This window comes from Oncorhynchus nerka, linkage group LG15 (genome assembly GCF_034236695.1).
Source record: "Oncorhynchus nerka isolate Pitt River linkage group LG15, Oner_Uvic_2.0, whole genome shotgun sequence".
Lineage (NCBI taxonomy): Eukaryota > Metazoa > Chordata > Actinopteri > Salmoniformes > Salmonidae > Oncorhynchus > Oncorhynchus nerka.
This window is the reverse complement of record NC_088410.1, coordinates 28,014,376-28,034,648: the sequence shown is the minus strand read 5'-3', so window position 1 is coordinate 28,034,648 and position 20,273 is coordinate 28,014,376. Positions and strand designations below refer to the sequence as shown.

Sequence of the window (20,273 nt, the reverse complement as noted above, 5' to 3'; positions counted from 1 at the left end):
CGGCTCATAGTAATGCCCGGAATGGAGTCCATGCGATAGTATCAACCACATGGAAATCACATGTTTGATACCATTCCATTGATTTCATTCCAGTTATTATTATGAGCCATCCTCCCCTCAGCAGCCTCCACTGACCCATTGGTGTTTCTATTAGGGTGTTAAACACAGCAAGTCATTACCAAGATTCCAGTAATGCATTCATAACATCACTGAATGATAAAATACTAGCAACGAGTTTGCCATAGAACTGTGCACCTGCCGTGGCTCCACTTCCTACAGGTATGACTCAGAGCCCAGCAGCTAGCTAGCTTAGCATCCCTCCCTCCCACCACCACACGACACTACACAGCCACAGAGGAGAACAGCACAGCAGCTAGCATCCCTCCCTCCCTCCCTCCCACCACCACACGACACTACACAGCCACAGAGGAGAACAGCACAGCAGCTAGCTAGCTAGCTAGCATCCCTCCCTCCCTCCCACCACCACACGACACTACACAGCCACAGAGAACAGCACAGCAGCTAGCTAGCTAGCATCCCTCCCTCCCACCACCACACGACACTACACAGCCACAGAGGAGAACAGCACATTAGCTAGCATCCCTCCCTCCCTCCCACCACCACACGACACTACACAGCCACAGAGAACAGCACAGCAGCGGGACCATGTGCATGAACCATGAACCCCCAGCAAGCTCTCCCTCCGTCTGTGTTATCATTTTGGCGTAAACTCCAAATTGCGTGGACCAGCTGTAGACATACTCTTCCCTATAAGGGCTTGTTTGGGAGTTGAACTTGCCTGGCTGTTTAGGTCCATCGAAAGGCCTGCTCCAGAGAAGCAGGCCATATATGGGCATCACAGCACGGGACTGCAATGTAGCGGACGGTGCTGCACAGGAGAGAGGGAATGAAGAAAAATTGACTTTATTGTTGTTGGAGCATTTTTATTCTGATTAGGGTATGGGTAAACCCCTCACTTGTAAAAGTGTATAGCACTTACAGTACACGAGATGAGAAGATCGATGTAAGTCCTTATCGCATATGGTACAGTTACTTAGAACTCGTTTCCCAGAGTCTATCTTCATGCCTAAACTAGGCACTGTAGTGGTTGTAGTCTCCCCTGTGGCTCGTGTTTGAGCGTGTAGGAGGCTAAGCCCGAAGAGGGGGGTCTGTGAGAATTACTGTATTCTGGGAGTTTCTGGATGGATGAAGAGATGTTAACCCTTTGAGTGTGACTGGCAGTGGTAGGAGAGTGTATATGTAGTGTCTGACTCATACACAATTTAGTTAATAACCCCTTGAGTATGTTATTGAAGTGCTGGACTGAAAACAGAGTTTTCTGTGTGAGAATGTATTTACAGAAAGAATCATGCAATTTATGGAGCTATACCACTGACCCCTGACCTTGTGGTTGCTGTGCACGACCCAGACCCATAACCCCCTTCTCTGAGTCGATGACTAGCCAAACCATAAACCAAACCAATCCAACCCAGTCTTTTAACATTTGAATATTTCTTCTCTTTCTCCCACCAGCCCCCCTATCTCTATCCCCATCTCCAGCTGCCCCCCAAAGACAGAAGGTCTTAGAAGATCTAAGATCCTCCATCGACCACCAAGATGGCTAATAAAAAACAGATGACTGAGGATGAGAAGTTCCTCTTCCTGGACAAGGACTTCATCAACAGTCCCATGGCCCAGGCCGACTGGTCAGCCAAGAAGCTGGTGTGGATCCCCTCAGAGAAGAATGGCTTCGAGGCGGCGAGCGTCAAGGAGGAGCACGGGGACGAGTGTCTGGTAGAGCTGGCCGACAACGGGAAGAAGGTGACGGTGAATAAGGATGACATCCAGAAAATGAACCCTCCCAAGTTCAGTAAGGTGGAGGACATGGCCGAGCTCACCTGCCTGAACGAGGCGTCGGTGCTGCACAACATCCGGGAGAGGTACTTCTCCGGGCTCATCTATGTGAGTTGGACTCTCTACTTTCACACAGATACACACTTGTACAGTACACACTCTACACAACCTGAGGTAAATGAATTCTGTCCCACTGGGACAGACGTCAATTCAACGTCCATTCCACTTTGGTTCAAACTTAATTTCCTTGAAATGATGTGGAGACAACGTTGATTCAACCAGTGTGTGGCCAGTGGGATAGGCCCATCTACATGAGAATATATGGTCGTAGAAGCACACAGACCCAGAAATACTCACAATAATACAGTCTTCACAATCTGAGAAAGAGATCCTTGCTACCAGCAAAAAGGACTGTGATACACATGACAGTCAAGGGTAATTTCAAACACAGCAATTTAATAAGTGTAGAATAACCATGTTGGCTTATTATAAATAATCAACAGGGTGGTTTGAGGCCTGAATGCTGATTGGCTGACAGCCGTGGTATATTGACCATATACCACAAACCCCAGAGGTGCCTTATTGCTTAATAATAACCCTGCTCATCCTTGTTTTCTCTCTGCAGACATACTCTGGCCTGTTCTGTGTAGTGGTGAACCCATACAAGATGCTGCCCATCTACTCTGAGAAAATCATTGAGATGTACAAAGGGAAGAAACGCCACGAAGTTCCCCCTCACATCTACTCCATCACTGACAATGCCTACAGAAACATGATGCAAGGTAGGTTCATTGTTCATAGTTACACCTCTTCCTGATACTGTAGCTTCTTTGTCTGGGAAGGCAGGGTTGGCGTTGCTTCAATTCAGTCCATCAATTGACTGAAATTAAATGTTTGGAATGTCAGTTTACCTGCTGAATTGAAATGAATGACATTTGATATGATCCCAACCCTGCTTGAGGGCCAGGGTATCTCACCACAGCTAATCTTCCTATCTAGCTAGCTACTATCTTGGGAGAATTAAAAGTGGTTTGGATAATATCAGCTGCTACAAAACAGTGATTGCAACAGTCTTGTCAGCTGTCTTTAGGTCAACAAATTAACAAAACAACATTTTCAATAACTCAACGATAGCTTCAATACTCTTCAAAAGGTACAATATGTTATCAACTCAGCAGCAGCCAAACTGCAGTGCAGAATACTGCAGAGATATAATTAAGCAATAAGGCCCGAGGAGGGGTGATAAATGGCCAATATATCACAAACCCTGAGGTGCCTTATTGCTATTATAAACTGGTTACCAACATAATTAGAGCACTTAAAATACATGTTTTGTTATACCAGTGGTATACGGCTGTGAGCCAATCAGCATTCAGGGCTCGACCCAACCAGTTTATAATGCACATGGGCCATATACTACAAACACCCGAGGTGCCTTATTGCTTAAATATTCTATAGCCTTACATGCTCTATCAATGCCCTCAATGGTCAAAAACCTCTTCCTGAAGTATGTGGGCTGTGAAACTGCATTAAAAACAATGTGAAAACAGCGTACTTCAATTAATGAACAGAAGCAGAAAAAGCCTTTTAGTAGCTCATTCAAAGAGAAATCTGGACACGAGGTGACGATGGGCTAACTCTGCTTACAGTAAATGCCAGTGAAGGGCTCTTGGCTAGCCCATACAGTGCTAAGACTGAGAGGGGACAAGAGGCTAATATCGTGATGTGGACAACTCAGCGTTTCCCACAAGGCTTTGTTATGTGATGTCAGGGGTCATGCGGGACCTAGTTGACCCCAAGGATTTTATAAGAATTCTGGGGGATTTTCAGAGGAGCTTACATCTGGCTTTAGAGAGATGGAGGATGGGAAGTCGGAAGACACTTCCTGTTGGAATCTCCAATAAAATATGCTCTCATTTAGCCTTTTCTGTCTGTTGCTTTAGGATTAAAGAGAAACTTCCATAGTTTAAGTTGCTAACTTCTGACAATATTTCTGTCCATTTAAATGACTCATTTTGGCCCAAAAGCAAAAGTTCCCAGAGAAAACATTTCTATATTTACCCCCTTGATTCAAGCACTTGTATAATTTATTGTAAATTCTAATCAGATTGTAGATATCAGACCCTTTTTTTACGTTTTAAATTCTACAATTGACATTTTAGCTGTAAGTAAATGTTAAGTTTATTTAAATGATCATCACTTTTGTGACCGTACATGTCAATTATGCGAAGATAAATGACACTATACAACATGTTCTCACAAGGGCTTTGTGGTTATATCACACTTCTATGACTGTTTTTTTACAGCCAGTCACTGTGTTGCTTATCATGCATCAACAAAACTTAGATCTGACTCACTCAAACAAATCCATAACCACACAAAGAGGCTCTTCTTCTGCTAAGTTTGTTGACATACCACGTTCCTTACCAAGTCACTACTTCAGCATGGTTACTCTTCACCAGTTTTACACCACTGAGCCAAGCTGAGGCAAACGTATCGCACTGGCCTGCTTACTCATCTACGGTAGTTGTGAAAAGAATGTGACACAAATGTATCTGAGTCAGCACAGTATGGTTCAGGTTGGCACGATAGTCTAAAACGAGTATTAGTGAACCTAACATTGCAGTCAAACAGCAGATAGTCACCTCTTTGGGGAAAAAACAACACCATCTCTCCTTTAGACTTCATTTTGACAATTTTTTGACCAATGGTCCTCTCAGAACATGACCTTGGAAGCACATTGTAAATGATGTAAGAACCAACCCTCTCCATTGTTCAAAGTGCTGCAGCATGATGAGAGAAGTTAGAATAAGCCCTGTGATGCTGGCCAAGCAGAAACACAATGACCTCACTCCTACTCGAGCTCAAGTTCCCTTTTATGTAGTACCCGGTTTAAGTACTGGATACATTTCTAGTCATACATCACAAAGAGGAGAGCAAACACACTGACTTGATTATCCTCTCTTTTTATCAGTCACTCCAACTTCATAAACTTAACTCCATGTTCATATCATTTGGATATAGGTCTTAGATGGACTTTCTTACACTTGTAAGTCACAGGTTAAGCCTGTGTGTGTGTGCGTGCAGGATACCGTGCTTGTGTGTGTGCATTATCTTTGAATTTACACACACACACACACACCAGATCCCCCTAGAAGCTGCCTGCAGTTCTGTGGGTTCTTGTCAGATAGCATTTGACATTCCAGCTCAGTCAGAATTAACACATTAATGTGTGTGTGTGTGTGTGTGTACGCAGCTCCTAGGGGGATCTGTCAGGTGAACAGGAAACAAGGCAGGTTGAGGTTAAACAAAACCACAACAAGAATGTTAAGACCTCATTGGATACATTTATGAATTGTGCCACTGACACTTTATACCTACTTTGGAGCAGAATAACAAATAGTTAATCAATGTTTTTACCAGCAATTTATTTTATTTTTTTACTAAGTTTGATCTACGTTGGTCTATGATTGTTACTCGATTTGATCTGTTTTGAGAAATGTGGAGAAATTTAAACAGCATTTTAGTGTGTCGAGCTGTAAAGAGCTTATTGTTTAAAGAACTTACGAAATAGTTATTTTTCACTGTCTAATCATGGCATGGGGTTGTTCAATGACAGACATGTATTTGTTTGAAATCTATCACTTGATGGTTTCATTTCGGAGAGACAATCATGTTTTTTGCAAAACTATATATATCTGCCTCGGTCTCAGAGAAATAAGTAGTACTGCTAGGTTTTACACAGACAAATGTAACAAATAACTACTTTTTTTATTTAAACTGTACAAATGATACATTTGTGACATCAATATCTAAAAATGAATCAATACAGTAATGAGTATGTAAAACATTTACATTCGTCATTTAGCAGATGCTCTTATCCAGAACAACTTAGTTCATTCATCTTGGGTGACCACATATCACAGTCAAATATACAGGAAATGAACATGCCATTCCAGCTAGACAATGAAAATACACTTGAGTTTACCAAATATTAGGAACACCTTGGATTCACCCGATCAGTCTGTCATGGAAAGAGCAGCTGTTCAGTGTATAGCGTTTTCAAAAAAACACATTTTAATACACACCTAAAATTGATAAATAAAAATCTGAGAACAATAATATTTGAGGGGGCCCTAAGCAAAATGTTGCAAATTTCCTGCAATTCTACTCTATTTGTCATGGCGTGGAGAGATGTTTTTTAATATGATATCTGACTGCGTGACTAACAAAATCAATAGGGGCCCTCCGGTCGGTAATTCTACCATGATATCTACAAGTTTAGATAACACCCCCAAAAATGTTGCTGACATGGGCTGACTGTCAGTGACTGACATAACAAGAACAAAAATGCAGATGCACAACAACATTTCTAAATTGCACCTTGTGTGTTCTACTATTCTAACTCCCAACAGTAAGTTGGTTAATAGTAGATTATTTTGTATTTATTTTTATCAGCGGGCCAACAAAAGCTGCCCATCTCAAGTGTAGTGTATGACTCATACTTTCTGTTGATGTTGTTTGTGTAGGAATCTACCAACTTAATTGCATGTACACAGGAAATGTCAGTGTGTACATCTACAGCTATGGTGTGTGTATCCAGGGTCGTGAGTAAACATTATGACGATGGACGGTCAATTGCTCGCTGTCTACTCTGTCGCTATGTTTAGATTGGAGTGTTGGGAGTTTTTATTGTTAACAGACTGATAGGATTTCCCACGACAGAATAGAGGAGATGACTAAATGACTAATGGTACGGTCCAAACAAACCCTTTAGGGGGGTGTCGCCCTGTCGCCGTGGCAATCTCTCCATGGGTCTACATGTACATTTAAGAGGAGCAAGACTATCAACAACCCTGGCAGTGTCTGATATGGCACCCTATTTTCTACAGTGCATTCGGAAAGTATTCAGACCCCTTGACTTTTTCCGAATTTTGTTACATTACAGCCTTATTCTAAAATGGATTAAATAAATAACAAATCCTCAGCTATCTACACACAATACCACATACTGACAAAGCAAAAACAGGTTTAGATTTTTTTGCAAATGTATGTAACATTTAAATCTAGAAATACCTTATTTACATAAGTATTCAGACCCTTTGCTATGAGACTCGTTATTGAGCTCAGGTGTATGCTGTTTCTAAAACTTGATTGGACTCCACCTGTGGTAAATTATATTAATTGGACATGATTTGGAAAGGCACACATCTCTCTATATAAAGTCCCACAGTTGACAGTGGGTGTCAGAGCAAAAAAAAGCCTTGAGTTTGTAGGAATTGTCTATAGAGCTCCGAGTTAGGATTGTTTTGAGGCACAGCTCTGGGGAAGCATACCAAAACATTTCTGCAGCATTGAAGGTCCTCAAAAACAAAGTGGCCTCCATCATTCTTAAATGGAAGAAGTTTGGAACCACCAAGACTCTTCCGAGAGCTGGCCGCCTGGCCAAACTGAGCTATGGGGGAGAAGGGCCTTTGTCAGGGAGGTGACCAAGAACCCGATGGTCACTCTGACAGAGCTCCAGAGTTTCTCTGTGGAGATCGGAGAACCTTCCAGAAGGACAACAATCTCTGCAGCACTTCACCAATCTGGCCTTTATGGTAGATTGTCCAGTTGGAAGCCACTCCTTAGTAAAAGGCACATGACAGCCCACTTGGAGTTTGCCAAAAGGCACCTAAAGGACTCTCGGACCATGAGAAACAAGATTCTACCAAGATTGAACTATTTGGCCTGAATGCCAAGCGGCAGGGACAGGGAGACTAATCCGGATCAAGGGAAAGATGAACGAACCAAAGTACAGAGCTCCTTGATGAAAACCTGCTCAGGACCTCAGACTAGGGCAAAGGTTCACCTTCCAACAGGACAACGACCTTAAGTACACAGCCAGGACAATGTAAGAGTGACTGGGACAAGTCTCAATGTCCTTGAGTGGCCCAGCCAGAGCCCGGACTTGAACCCGATCGAACATCTCTGGAGAGACTTGAAAATAGCTGTGCAGCGACGCTCCCCATCCAACCTGACAGAGCTTGAGAGGATCTGCATAGGAATGGGAGAGACTCTCCAAATACAGGTGTGCTAAGCTTGTAGCATCATACTCAATAAGACTCGAGGCTGTACTGCCAAAGGTGCTTCAACAAGATACTGAGTAAAGAGTCTGCAAAAACGCATACAAAGCAGTTTTTGCTTTGTCATTATGGGGTATTGTGTGATGAGGGGGAAAAACGATTTAATCCCTTCCAAATGCACTGTATGTAGTGCAGTACTTTTGACCAGCCACAGCCTTGCCTGTCTGCTACATAACAGATAAAAGTCTTAGATAATAGTCTTAGTCTACACTTTCTTAAGTGTCTTAACAGGGTTATCTACAATCAGTCTCTGACAATTCTGTGAAATCTTGGCTCTCATCTCTCCTGGGAAGACTTACATTCCTTCACAAAGGCTTAGAAATGTGCCCTGCCTGCTCTTTGAAGTTTGAAGGGAATAGAGATGGGAAGTTCTCATGCGATTGGGTTTTGTGTAAAGTTTCAGCTGGTGAGGATGATTGAAATGTAGATTTTTTTTTTTTTTTTTTTTTTTCAAATGCCATTGTCATAACGGGAATTTATATACATCTCTTATATGAAATGTTCTGTTTGACGGTGATTTGATGACAGGTTTTGGCTTTAGCTCTCTGGTGAACTCGTGATTGGGATGAGACTAGAGTGACCTTGGAATTTTCCCTTTAAACCAATTGTAATTTGGGAGATTCGCTCTCTCTGTGTCTCTGTCTGTATTTTATTTATCTCGCTTTGCAGTAGGAAATGGGGTGCCATTTCAGATTGGCCCCTACTGTTTGGCGTTTCCCCCTCTCCCAATGCCTCCCGTTCCCCTTTGAGGTTCTTCTCCCTGGCTCAGAGCTACATTTGGTGTCTTGTGTTTGAATCTGTTTGGAAATGCTGCACAGCCCTGGATGCCCCTCTCCCTCTCCCCTCTGTGCCTTAATTGGGAAGAAAGGGGAACAGACAGCATTTTGCTGTGTGTGGAATGGAACCTAACCCACTGCCAAGTCACGTCCAAAATGAGGAACAGCATCCTAGCGCTCAGTTCTTTCCAACCTGAGCAAAGCCACACAGGCTAGCCTGGCTAGTGTAGCCTAGCGTAGCACATGCCCAGTAGGACCAGGGATGGGAATGATGGCCAGTACGGAGAGATTTCAATCTTTGAGGAGTTACGCTAAATAACACAACATACGAGCCATGGGCTTTCTATTAGCAGATAAGGATAATGCACAGGGGGATTAACTAACCCGCTCTGCTGCTCTTTCTTTCTCACTCTCCTTCTGCTTTCTCTCCCTCCAATCCCCCCTCCCGCTGTTTCACATAGGTCATATTTAGATTGCACTGGGCTCCAAATACTTTAACTTGATAATTGAACTAATAATATCCAAATGGTCTTTCTCTCCTTAACAGCATTCCCCAGACTCCAGACACACACAAGCACATACACACCCTGTCTAGCGTTTTAAAGGGGGATACTGTTTCGTTATATCCCTACATGGACCTTTAGTATTTTCCTAGGATTTGTGACGTAGTCTATTTTTTTGGGATCACATATCAGGAATTGATAGTCATCGTATTGCTTCACATCAGGTGGACATATTTATTTTTCAAAATCAAAGCATTTTTAAAAATTTGTCTTGTTTTCATGTTTTAGGCTTTGGAAAGCCCGACCAATTTCTCACTTGAGCCCTGTTTGTGCAAAGGTTCAACGCATATGGCTGTACAAAGATGTGAACGCTTGGTTGATTTCTCTGGAGTAATAAAGTGTATGTTTCATATGACCGGCTGTGTGTGATCTGAGGACTGCACTGTACATCAAGACAAGAAACAACAGTCCTCAACGCTCAGTTATTACTCAGGAGCACCACTACCGAAATACAGGAAGAGTTATAAAAATGAGATGCTGTCCAAATGAACAGGTAGCAGATAAACATACCCATACTGTATATGATTTACGCACGTTTAGAAATGATTAATAGATATCATGCTAAAGCAACTTAAAGTGCAGTGAGTATGTTTTTGAATTTGTGGCTCTAGTGGGAATTGAACCCACAACCTTGGCGTTGCACGCGCCATGCTCTTACCAGGACCAGGAAAACACGTCTTAATTAACCAATCCAATTGTCTTACTATATGGTGTACTGATGTCAGATGCCCATCTTCATACTGCATAAGTGCATGTATGAGCAACTCTATCCTGACATCAGGATTTTTCTGTTTTCTGCAGATCGTGAGGACCAGTCCATTCTTTGCACGTGAGTAAAAAAATAAACATTTGACACTTTACACTATCCACTACACTTCACACTATACAGTACGTTTGATCCTAAAATACACCTTGTTTTTTTCTCCCCACATTTTTCCTTGATGTCACATGGTTGGATGGGGGGGGTTGAGGAGGGGGGATGTTGAAGATGGAACAGTAACAGTTATGTAACCCATGGGTTACATAAACACACACTGTGTCGGAAATGGCATCCTATTCCCTATGGGCCCTATGTGCCCTGGTCAAAAGTAGTGCACTACATAAGGAATAGGGAGCCATTTCAGCTACAGTTAAACAAATGAGATACCTCTAACATCAACATTACCTTTTTCCAGCCTGCTACTGCACTACCCTAACACACGGTGGTCTGTCTGGTGGGAATGAACACTTTGGGGGACAACTATGGTGACATGTCTGATTGGTTTGACAATAAGGATGACAGGAAGTTCCGTGGGTATTTTGGTGAATCTTAGCTGAAATGCTCATGTCATACAGATGTAGGATTTTAATTTGAGACTGTTTGCTACAGCTGGAGAATAATCCTGCAGCATCAAGAATTGTGAATTATTATGTGGCTTATAATAAACATTTTTGTAGGGATTGATACATTTTTTTGTTGTTTTGGCAAATAAAGTCTGACATTTCTAAGTGGAAATTACAAACTTTAGAAGCTGTTTTGAAAACTCAAATTCACTACAAGTTAGAATTTCCTGCTGTGCATGACAATGCTAAGCAACAAAATAGTGATCAAATTAAGATCTTACATCTGTATGTTGTGGGAACCATTATCCAGGGAGTTGTGGGGTTAGAACACTTCTCTTCTCCTCTCTTTTCTTCTCTCCTTTCTACTCTCCTCCCCTCCCCTCTGTCCTCTCAGAGAGACAGGAAGTGTGCCCTGTCCTGATTATAAAGACAGATTTGTTTTTGTTTGGGCTCCATTTTGTTTGTTTACTCATTGTAGAGCAATTATTGAGAATATCTCTGGGACTCTGGGAGAGAAATGGAATTGCTTGTCTCATTCTAGTTACTATATCGGCTAGGAGTTGTCAGGCCACACATTCAGGAACATTTTTGGGCCCTAGTTCTAGGGGTTTTAGCTAGTCGGGTCTACTACACAAAACAAAACCCAATACACTTCAGCACCTCTTGGCATGTTGTTTGACCTTGTGCCTAGTTACAGTAAGCCCTACTCTACAGTAAGTCAGAGCACCTTTCCTGTCAAGCCTCCAGTGTACCCAGTAGAGGAAATGGGAGGGTCCCTGTCTAAAGTAGACTGCCCTGGAGCTCCAGGCTCCTTCTATTCTAAACCGATTGATGCCAGGATGCAGCATCCTCTGATCAAATCGACTCACTTCCTGAAGTTTTGCCTGAACAATTTACCAGAGGAGGCTTATTTGGAGAACTGGGGTTTAATTTTCCTGTTTGTTGTAGTCGGGGAATGGGAGGCCGGTAATGCAGTAGGGTTGTGGATGGAAGCAGGGAAGTTTGGAGCTATAGAGTCTCAAAATTCCAGAAGTGTTCCTAATGTTTCCCCCATGTTTTTTCAAAATCCCTGTTGAAAGATTCCTGGAATCAGTAGGGAAAAATCAGAGCGGACATCCTCCAACAGGGATTTCAGAAAAACCCGGGAGCTTTTGGGGGAAAAAATCACCTCTAGTTGGGTCAACTAGGTATAAGCATGCTCTCTATCCATATATAGGCGAAACATGCGCTACGTGGAATGCCATGTATGACATGCTCCCTGAGTGTGTATGAAATTACACTGATTTATTGTAAAAACATATGAACCAGGGACTGACTGTGTTGTCGCCATAGCAAACAGGGGTTTGACCTGGTGACGATGGCATTACTTTGTATATTGATAAACATGACATAGCACACGTCATGGCATACATAGTCAACATACAGATGTTGGATCTTAATTTGATCACCCTGGTGTAGGATCACAATGCAGGAAATGTAAAGGTTGTAGTGTGTTTCAGGTTTAAAAAGAGTTCTGAAGTTTGTAATTTACACTTTGACATTTCAAACTTGAGTTTCCCATACGAAATTGTATCAACGTCTACAAAAAAGTCCATGAATTATATTCCACATAATTCACATTTCCTGTTGCTGCTGGAGTATTTTTTTTCCTGCTGTAACAAACTGGCTCAAATTAAGATCCTACATCTGTATGGCGGCAAACAATGTAATGTAATCTTTTGAAGTCTAGAGATTTTAATTGCATTTGCTATGACAATGTAATAGCATTTATATGAGGGTGCTGTTTATAACAGTATTGTGTAGGCTTTGTGACCGACTCCTCTTATAAATGGTTAGTTTTGTAAGATGCATTTCACATAAGTGTGAACATAGACAAAACACGAGCTAATGGACTGCTGTCAGGGTGTGGTATGTTGACAATAACATGTTATACACAGACACACGCTGCAGTTTCCCATTCCATTGCTGAATTTCTCCTCACAATCCTTAGTTACAACCAAAATAATAATGCATATGAAGTAGCCATATAGCTCACCAAATCCTTGCTGGGGTCTTGACATCTCATTTATTTGGGGTCATCTCTTTCTCTTTACAAGAATTAGTGTGATAAGAGACCTAGCATTTCCAAAAGTGAACCAGACCTGGGTTCAAATGCTATTCAAATACTTTGAGCGGTTGCTCTAGCCTGCCTGGAGTGCCAGATGGGCGGGGGTTTACTGTTTTGGAATTATTCGATTATGTCCAATAAGCCAGGCAAGCTCAATCAAGCACAGACAAAGTGTTTTTAAATGATTTTGAATAGCATTTGAACCCAGGTCTGGAATGAAAAGGGCCAAAGCCCAGGATGCTGACCAGCCATCCAGACCAGTGATCCACGGTGGCCACCCTCACCCTGGGATGGTTTAAGCCGTAAACTGTGTTTAGAAGAGGAATCCCCTCACTTCGATATACAGAATGTGAGGTCTCTGTCTCAGGGCTTATAGGTCTCGGAGGATATTTTCAAGGATTATAGAGTTCTGTGTTTTTACAATGTGTTGAGGCCTGGGTAGTGTTGTTCTAGACCTGGTGTAAGGAGTGACGCTGTAAGTCGTGTGTGAGTTGAGGTCTGTGTGTGTTGATGCAGTGTCGAGTTGGTGTAGTGTGATTTTAGGTTTTTGTATGACAGTTAATGTTGGGCCTGATGTTAGTTTTGGTCTGTTGTATTTCGGTGAGGTATGAATGTAATGATGGAAATTTATGATAACATTCATCACGAATGTAGGGTTTTTGTAGGAGTGTAGTGTGAATCAGACCTGATGTACAGTATATGCTGTATGAGGTTATGACCTTGTATAGTGTGAGATGAGGTCCTGTGGATGAGGTACAGATGTAGGATTTTAATTTGATCACACTTTTATTGTTAGTATTTTCCTGCACCTTAGGAAAGGCAGATGAGCTTCGTGAATGACATAAATTCACTGAAAACCCGCACTTACACACGGTTATATTAACAGTATTGCACTTTTCATGTAGTCTACTTTTGGTCAGCTAATAGCCTAACCACTGATCAAGCAACATTATGGACTAAATGTTAAAATGATTATTTTGCTATGACAATATACGTCAAATTAAGAGCTTACATCTTTATGGTGGATACTGGATAGATTCCTGTCGGCCCCATGACAGACAGCCTCTGGTGGGTCTTACAAACACCTCTCCTTTTATGGAGTTGTTGGAGCCAGCTGGACGCTAGGCTGGGATCATTCAGACAGCAGCATTGTGGTTGGCGTCTCCAGCATCTAGAGATCAAAGGCCAATAAACTACTCTCCCTCATCCTTCTGTAGTTTCCGACCTCTGTTAAATATGTCCAATACCCACCCTTGGCCTTCTGGTTTAGAGCTGTAGGATATGTCATACATTTGTACCCTGCCTTTGTCTTCCTTAAGCCTCAAATACACTGGATTAGGGATTATGTTTTACCTGGATCTACCCTCCGTGTACATGGGTCTTTCCAGGTTATCAGACATTTCTTGGACCCCCTGGTCTGGTAGTGGGTCAGTCTGACCCTTTGGTTTCCTTTCATCATGGTATAAAGCAGTAGGGTAGGGCTAATCGTTTGTTAGAGGCACACAGGAAGAGGTTGGATGGCATTGCATTACTTTGGACAATGGCAATAACATTGTGCTTGGGAGTTGATGTTATTTCACTCAGTCACTCACGTGGTTCACGGTTTAATTAAAGTGAGTTCTTCAACTGTGAACAACCTGTTAGTTCTGTTTTCCCTCTCTCTCGCTCACCCTCTGTTTTTCTATCTCAAACTCTTTCTTTCACTCTCTCCCTCTGCCCCCCCCACCCTCTCTCTGTTTCTCTCTCTCTCTAACCCATCTCTCCTGCTCTCCAGTGGGGAGTCTGGTGCGGGTAAGACTGAGAACACCAAGAAGGTCATTCAGTATCTGGCTCTAGTGGCCTCTTCTCACAAAGGCAAGAAGGACACCAGTGCTGTAAGTATACTGCAAACAACTTTTTTTTGTATCGTTTTTGCCATTGTGCCGTCTATGACAAGTGGCTATTGTGTGTCAAAAGTGGGGACCTCCCCAAGCCGGTTTCCATGCTCTAAGGGAGACTTGGCCAATGTGTGAGGAAACTGCCCCGTTGAATGATAATTCTGTACTGCAATTTCCTCCAAATAGACACAGCCAGGAGCATTTGTCCACGTGAGTAAAAAAGGGAATGACCCAAGTGTGTTTTGCGTGTGGTGGTGTATGCGTGTTTTCTCCTAGAAAGAAGGATTGCATGCGAGAGTGGCTCACTGACTTTTTTTTTTTTTTTTTGTAGTAACAAAATATATTTCTGACAAGATCCCCCTCCTATCAAGTTCCCCATCTCCTTTGTTGTTGAGCTCAAAATAATACATTTAAAATGTACTATAACATGAGCAATATCATCCCATATCCCCATTGTAGAACAGTGTGCCCATAACTTCCTGATATTACCAGTTATGGACCTCACAACTAAACTGCATGATAGTGATTTTTTTATTAACATGCAGCCCTCTCATCCAAATACAAAATGGTAGATAATGTCATCATTTACTTTAGATTCCCCCTGAGATTGGTTGGTATTGTTATGTCGTCCATGGTTTTCCAAAAACACTTTCACTGCCTGGGGTTGAAGCCCGGCATTGAAACGGTTAACCACCACAGATCCTCACAGATCAACAGAGCACAGTGTGAGCATGTCCATCTACCTTTTCCTGTCTATCAAATGACATATCCTGTCACCGAACCCCCCCCTACCTCATTCCCTAATGCTAACATACACCACCTGCCATTTTGTCCTGTGGGCGTTGTGGCGGCGTCTTGCTCCTCCGTAGCGTTACACAGTAGTTATTCTACCACTTTTGATGATTTGCACCAGTGTGGAGTTTTTCAGACACCATGTGACCTTGTGATTTCTGACCTTTGACCTTTTCATCACAACAGCCAGGTCTCTCTTTGCCCCTGATTTAAAAAAAACGTGCATTTTCGGGCAGCTCTCTCCTGTCAGAATCATGCCTGAGTGAGATTCAAATAATTGGGGGGTAATAGTCATCATTGTATAGCAATGAAGGGATTAACTTCCAGGTCAAGGGTCAAAAGATGTGTTTTTCTTTGCCATTACCCCTCAAGACCTTCAGGAGATGCAGTGAAGCCCAATCATAATTTCATTGTCCAGCCTTCTCTACTACCTACTGGGCACACACTGGTTGAATCAATGCTGTTTCCACGTCATTTCAATTAAATTACATTGAACCAATGTGGAATAGACGTTGAATTGACGTCTGTGCCCAGTGGGTACTTAGTATGAAGCGATGTATTGGCCATGCATTCTAAGTAGTATGCTAGTGTGGAGATTAGAATGTCATTCATTTTTTAGAAGCCTATCACCAGCAGTGGACTTAATACGTCTGCTTTAGAACTAGGATGTGTCGCTCTCTTCTCTTCTTCCTAATCTCCTTCTTTATCCCTCTATTTCAGCAGCCTATTAAAGACTGATCCTTCCTGTCATCTGTCATTTCCCCTCGCTGTTTCTTTCTCTTTGTTTTTCTGTCTCTTTTCTCTTTCTCTGTGGCTGTCTGAAGCGAGCACGGCCTTTTCCCTGCTGAAATGTAAAGTACAGTGGGGCAAAAAAGTATTTAGTCAGCCACCAATTGTGCAAGTTCTCCCACTTAAAAAGATAGAGGCCTGTAATTTTCATCATATGTACACTTCAACTAAGACAGACAAAATGATTTTTTTTTTCTCCAGAAAATCACATTGTAGGATTTTTAATGAATTTATTTGCAAATTATGGTGGAAAATAACTATTTCACTCTAGCAGTAACTCGTTCTGTTTTAATCTAACTTGGGTGAGATTTATCTTTTATCTTACTGGGAATTTGTCAAGAAATTTGGCTGATGTGTTATCATCAAATAGTTTTCTCCTATATCTGAAAGGCATGTGACAGACACCTCTGAACTCCAGTTAAATAATTTACATTCATTTACCCTGTGGTTTTGCACAACAGTGTCCTGGTTTCAACTCTCCAGTCTAAAAACACCCATTAAAAAAACAGGTGTAAGGACCACAACAAGCTATCATTCTCGGCTAGTCAAGATGGGAGAGGTTAAACCATCCACTGCTCCCACCTAAGCCAGAGGAGCATTGTTAAGTATGTGTGTGTTTGTGCACATTTCCGTGTGTGTGTTTGACAGAGGTATGCCTGCCTCTGACCCAGCCAGTAAGCTAACGCAGGCCCTTTGATCAAACTGCATATTATCAGATCTGTACAAAGCCTAGAGAAATGCAAAATATTTGATTTCTAGGAAGCACCTTTTCTATAGAAATAACAAACCTGTCATCTCTGTGGACCTGGAACAGACCCACTGCCTACCTACTAGCACACACTCTCATCGCCACCCTCTGCTCTGGCCCTTCTCCAGACCGGCAACACTCTGAATCTACCACCTCCAGCCACTCCCTCTTCACATCCTTCCCCTGGCCCAGCCAGCAAACACTCTACTGGGCCTCATTTGAACAATCCGGCCCTGGTTGTCTCAGTTTTAGGCAGATTGGTAGTGAAATAAGTCATGTTGGTGGGACACGTGTCCTCAGTGCATAGAGACTAATAGGGGATTAGATGTTCTGGAGTTATAGGTGATGTCCGCTCAGTTATAATGCTATTAGGCCCAGTCACGGTGTAGATATACACAGTGTAGAGATGGTGATATAGGAGTCCAAACGGTTGAAAACAACTGGGTTTGTTGTTTTAGGATGTACTTCTTTCTATCTTTAGAAAATTTTATTTTTTTCAATTGACTTTCATAGGGCTTGTGCTGCGCTGTCCCCGCCTTTTTATTTGACTATTCTATTTACAAATGAATGTCACAGATTTAGTTTAATGTTTGTCGTTACATTGTTTTGTCCAGGGGGAGCTGGAAAAGCAGCTTCTGCAGGCTAACCCCATCCTGGAGGCCTTCGGGAACGCCAAGACCATCAAAAATGACAACTCTTCACGATTTGTGAGTTCCCCTTCCGCAGACGCAGATGCGTAGGCCTAAAGTATTTGAGGCGGGTCACCGAGTAGTGTCCACTTTTACATTCATCAATTCATTCAAGCTATTGATTCGCGTAATTTGCATAATGACCCATATCTTTTTGTGTTATTTAACAGTCATCTGACAGTTGGATGTATACGGTACCTCGTTGTGTAACATATGACCTACTGTAATCCTGGTGTGCCTGTTCCCTTTAGGGTAAATTCATCCGCATCAACTTTGATGTGACTGGCTACATTGTCGGAGCCAACATTGAAACCTGTATCCTGACACGGTGTTACACACTGTAACTCTAAACGGGGGGGGATCCAGGTTCAGAAAAGCTGTTCTTTGTGTTCACTACCCTGGGAAAACGGCTACAAAAGCTCCTGGGACTCCTGTGTTTGAACAGTAAACATGAACCCAGACCCAGACCTGCGGTATTGGACTGTTGACACATTCCTGTTAGAAGTGTCATGGGTTCTCCTGTGACTGACGGTAAACATGGGGGGAGGTCGTTGGCATCTGCACACTGACAGTCTAAAAAGTGCTGTCACTCCAATAACTCTTAAGTTCCCATGGAATGGAATGATGAGAAATGTTTAGGTTGGAATGATGTATTTGGGTCATGTTGTTTAAAGATGTTTTGGCGCAGAGCCCTGTTTGTAAAGGTTCATACATACTGTAGGTACAGGGTGCTGAACCGTCCATGTTATCACATACAGGTTGCCAAGAACGTGTCAGAAATTGAGATAATGAAGCTCCAGTGTCATAATGTATATTCTGTGTATCGTTCACTGTGTATGTTCACTGTAAGATGACAAAGTTGACAAGCTTGTTTGTAAATACGTTTCTTTGGACTGTTTTCCTCTCAAGCATAAACTTGAAACTCCATCCAGAGCATTAGAATGTATATCCTTAACGGCTGTTCTCAGACCTGCTGGAGAAGTCCCGTTGTATCAGACAGGCCAAGACTGAGAGAGCCTTCCACATCTTCTACTACATGGTGGCTGGGGTCAAGGACAAGCTACGCGGTAAGATCTGGGTTGTAATTCCCTAGGTAGTGCATTACATTTGACCAGGGTCCATAGGGCTCTGGTCAAAAGTAGTTCACTCTGTAGGGAATAGGGTGCCATTTTGGATTTAGATCAGGGTTCCTGATCAACCTGATTGTCATGGTGGAGGAGAGTAGGAGATTTAATTTGTAGTGCAGGACGGGCAGTTGTGGAAGTCCTACTTTTCATCCCATTGACCCCAGACAACCAGAAGCAGAATCATTCTGTACACAATCAAATATGATTATTTCTTGATACTACAGAGCTCGAATTTCTAGAACTCTCCACTTCATCAATGAAAACCCTCAACTGTTGTTCTTCCAGATGCGCTCCTGTACATGATTGAACTTAGAGCTAGAATTTCTAGAACTGTCAAAATTGAACACACTGAATCATTGTCATTCCAGAGGAGCTTCTGCTGGAGAACTTCAGCGCCTACCGTTTCCTGATTGCGGGCCATGTCTCAATCTCGGGGCAGCAGGACGACGAGATGTACGAGGAGACCATGGAGGCCATGAACATCATGGGTATCACTGAGGAAGAGAGGACCGGTACTGTATCAATCAATAAATTAATCCATTTATCAAACCAACAAATCACCACAAAAGCGTATGTTCATGAATATCATGGGCCTCATAGAGAACAAGAGGATAAGTAGTTCATTAATTGAATCAACAAAAAAATGAATTGGTACATAAATCAATTATTCAATCACCTTAACAAGTCCTGTACGAGACCATGCATAGCATGGGCCTCACTGAGGATGAGGGGATAGGTAGGCTACAGCACAGGGCCATTCTATTCAAACACAACAAACTCTTTATTACTAGGGCAGTTCCACTATAATGTTATATGATATAACTTTCAGGAATAACCAGGCTATGACTTGGGTTTAGGGTGTTTTCTTCAAGATCACATGGTCAGGATAACCCGGTGGCCTTACATCAGCATGTCAAATACATTAGATACAGTAAACTAGGTGTACAGATCTTAGATGGCTAATGGTGACTGACTAGCTAGGCTGACCTGTAATTGACCTGTACTCTCTGTGTCCTCTAGGTATCCTGAAGGTGTGCTCCACGGTGCTGCAGTTGGGGAACATAGAGTTCAAGAAGGAGAGGAACCAGGAGCAGGCCACCATGCCTGACAACACAGGTTAGATGAGGACATGAGATGGCAGATAGTGATCAAGTTATGTGTATATATTATGTTATTTGACATTGTATGTTATAGTATAGTACATGTTATATGTTGTGCTATGAATATGGTATGTATTATGCCACTTATATTAAATGTAGTACATGCCTTATGTTATTAATGTGTAGGACAATATCACATCTACTTTCTTTCTGGGTCTTTGTTTCTTACCTCTCCAGCGGCTCAGAAGGTGTGCCATCTCCAGGGCATCAACGTGGTAGACTTCACCAGAGCCATCCTCACACCTCGCATCAAAGTGGGCAGAGAGGTGGTACAGAAGGCCCAGACCAAAGAGCAGGTACATGTTGCTTTGGCAGGCTGAAATTCAGACAGTCCTGCTCGCCT

At 42.4% G+C, this 20,273-nt stretch overlaps 1 protein-coding gene across 1 annotated transcript in view; it reads left to right on the top strand.

Moving 5' to 3' along the window:
* Positions 1-1,560: 1,560 nt before the first annotated feature.
* Positions 1,561-20,273, top strand: part of LOC115142394 (myosin-11-like) — a 34,014-nt gene continuing 15,301 nt past the window's right edge. Inside the window, 11 exon segments of the mRNA XM_029681801.2 lie at positions 1,561-1,962; positions 2,480-2,636; positions 10,120-10,147; positions 14,523-14,622; positions 14,812-14,835; positions 17,569-17,661; positions 17,895-17,958; positions 18,612-18,710; positions 19,139-19,282; positions 19,791-19,886; positions 20,108-20,226. Coding sequence (XP_029537661.2) covers positions 1,618-1,962; positions 2,480-2,636; positions 10,120-10,147; positions 14,523-14,622; positions 14,812-14,835; positions 17,569-17,661; positions 17,895-17,958; positions 18,612-18,710; positions 19,139-19,282; positions 19,791-19,886; positions 20,108-20,226 — 1,269 coding nt within the window. The 5' untranslated portion in view covers positions 1,561-1,617.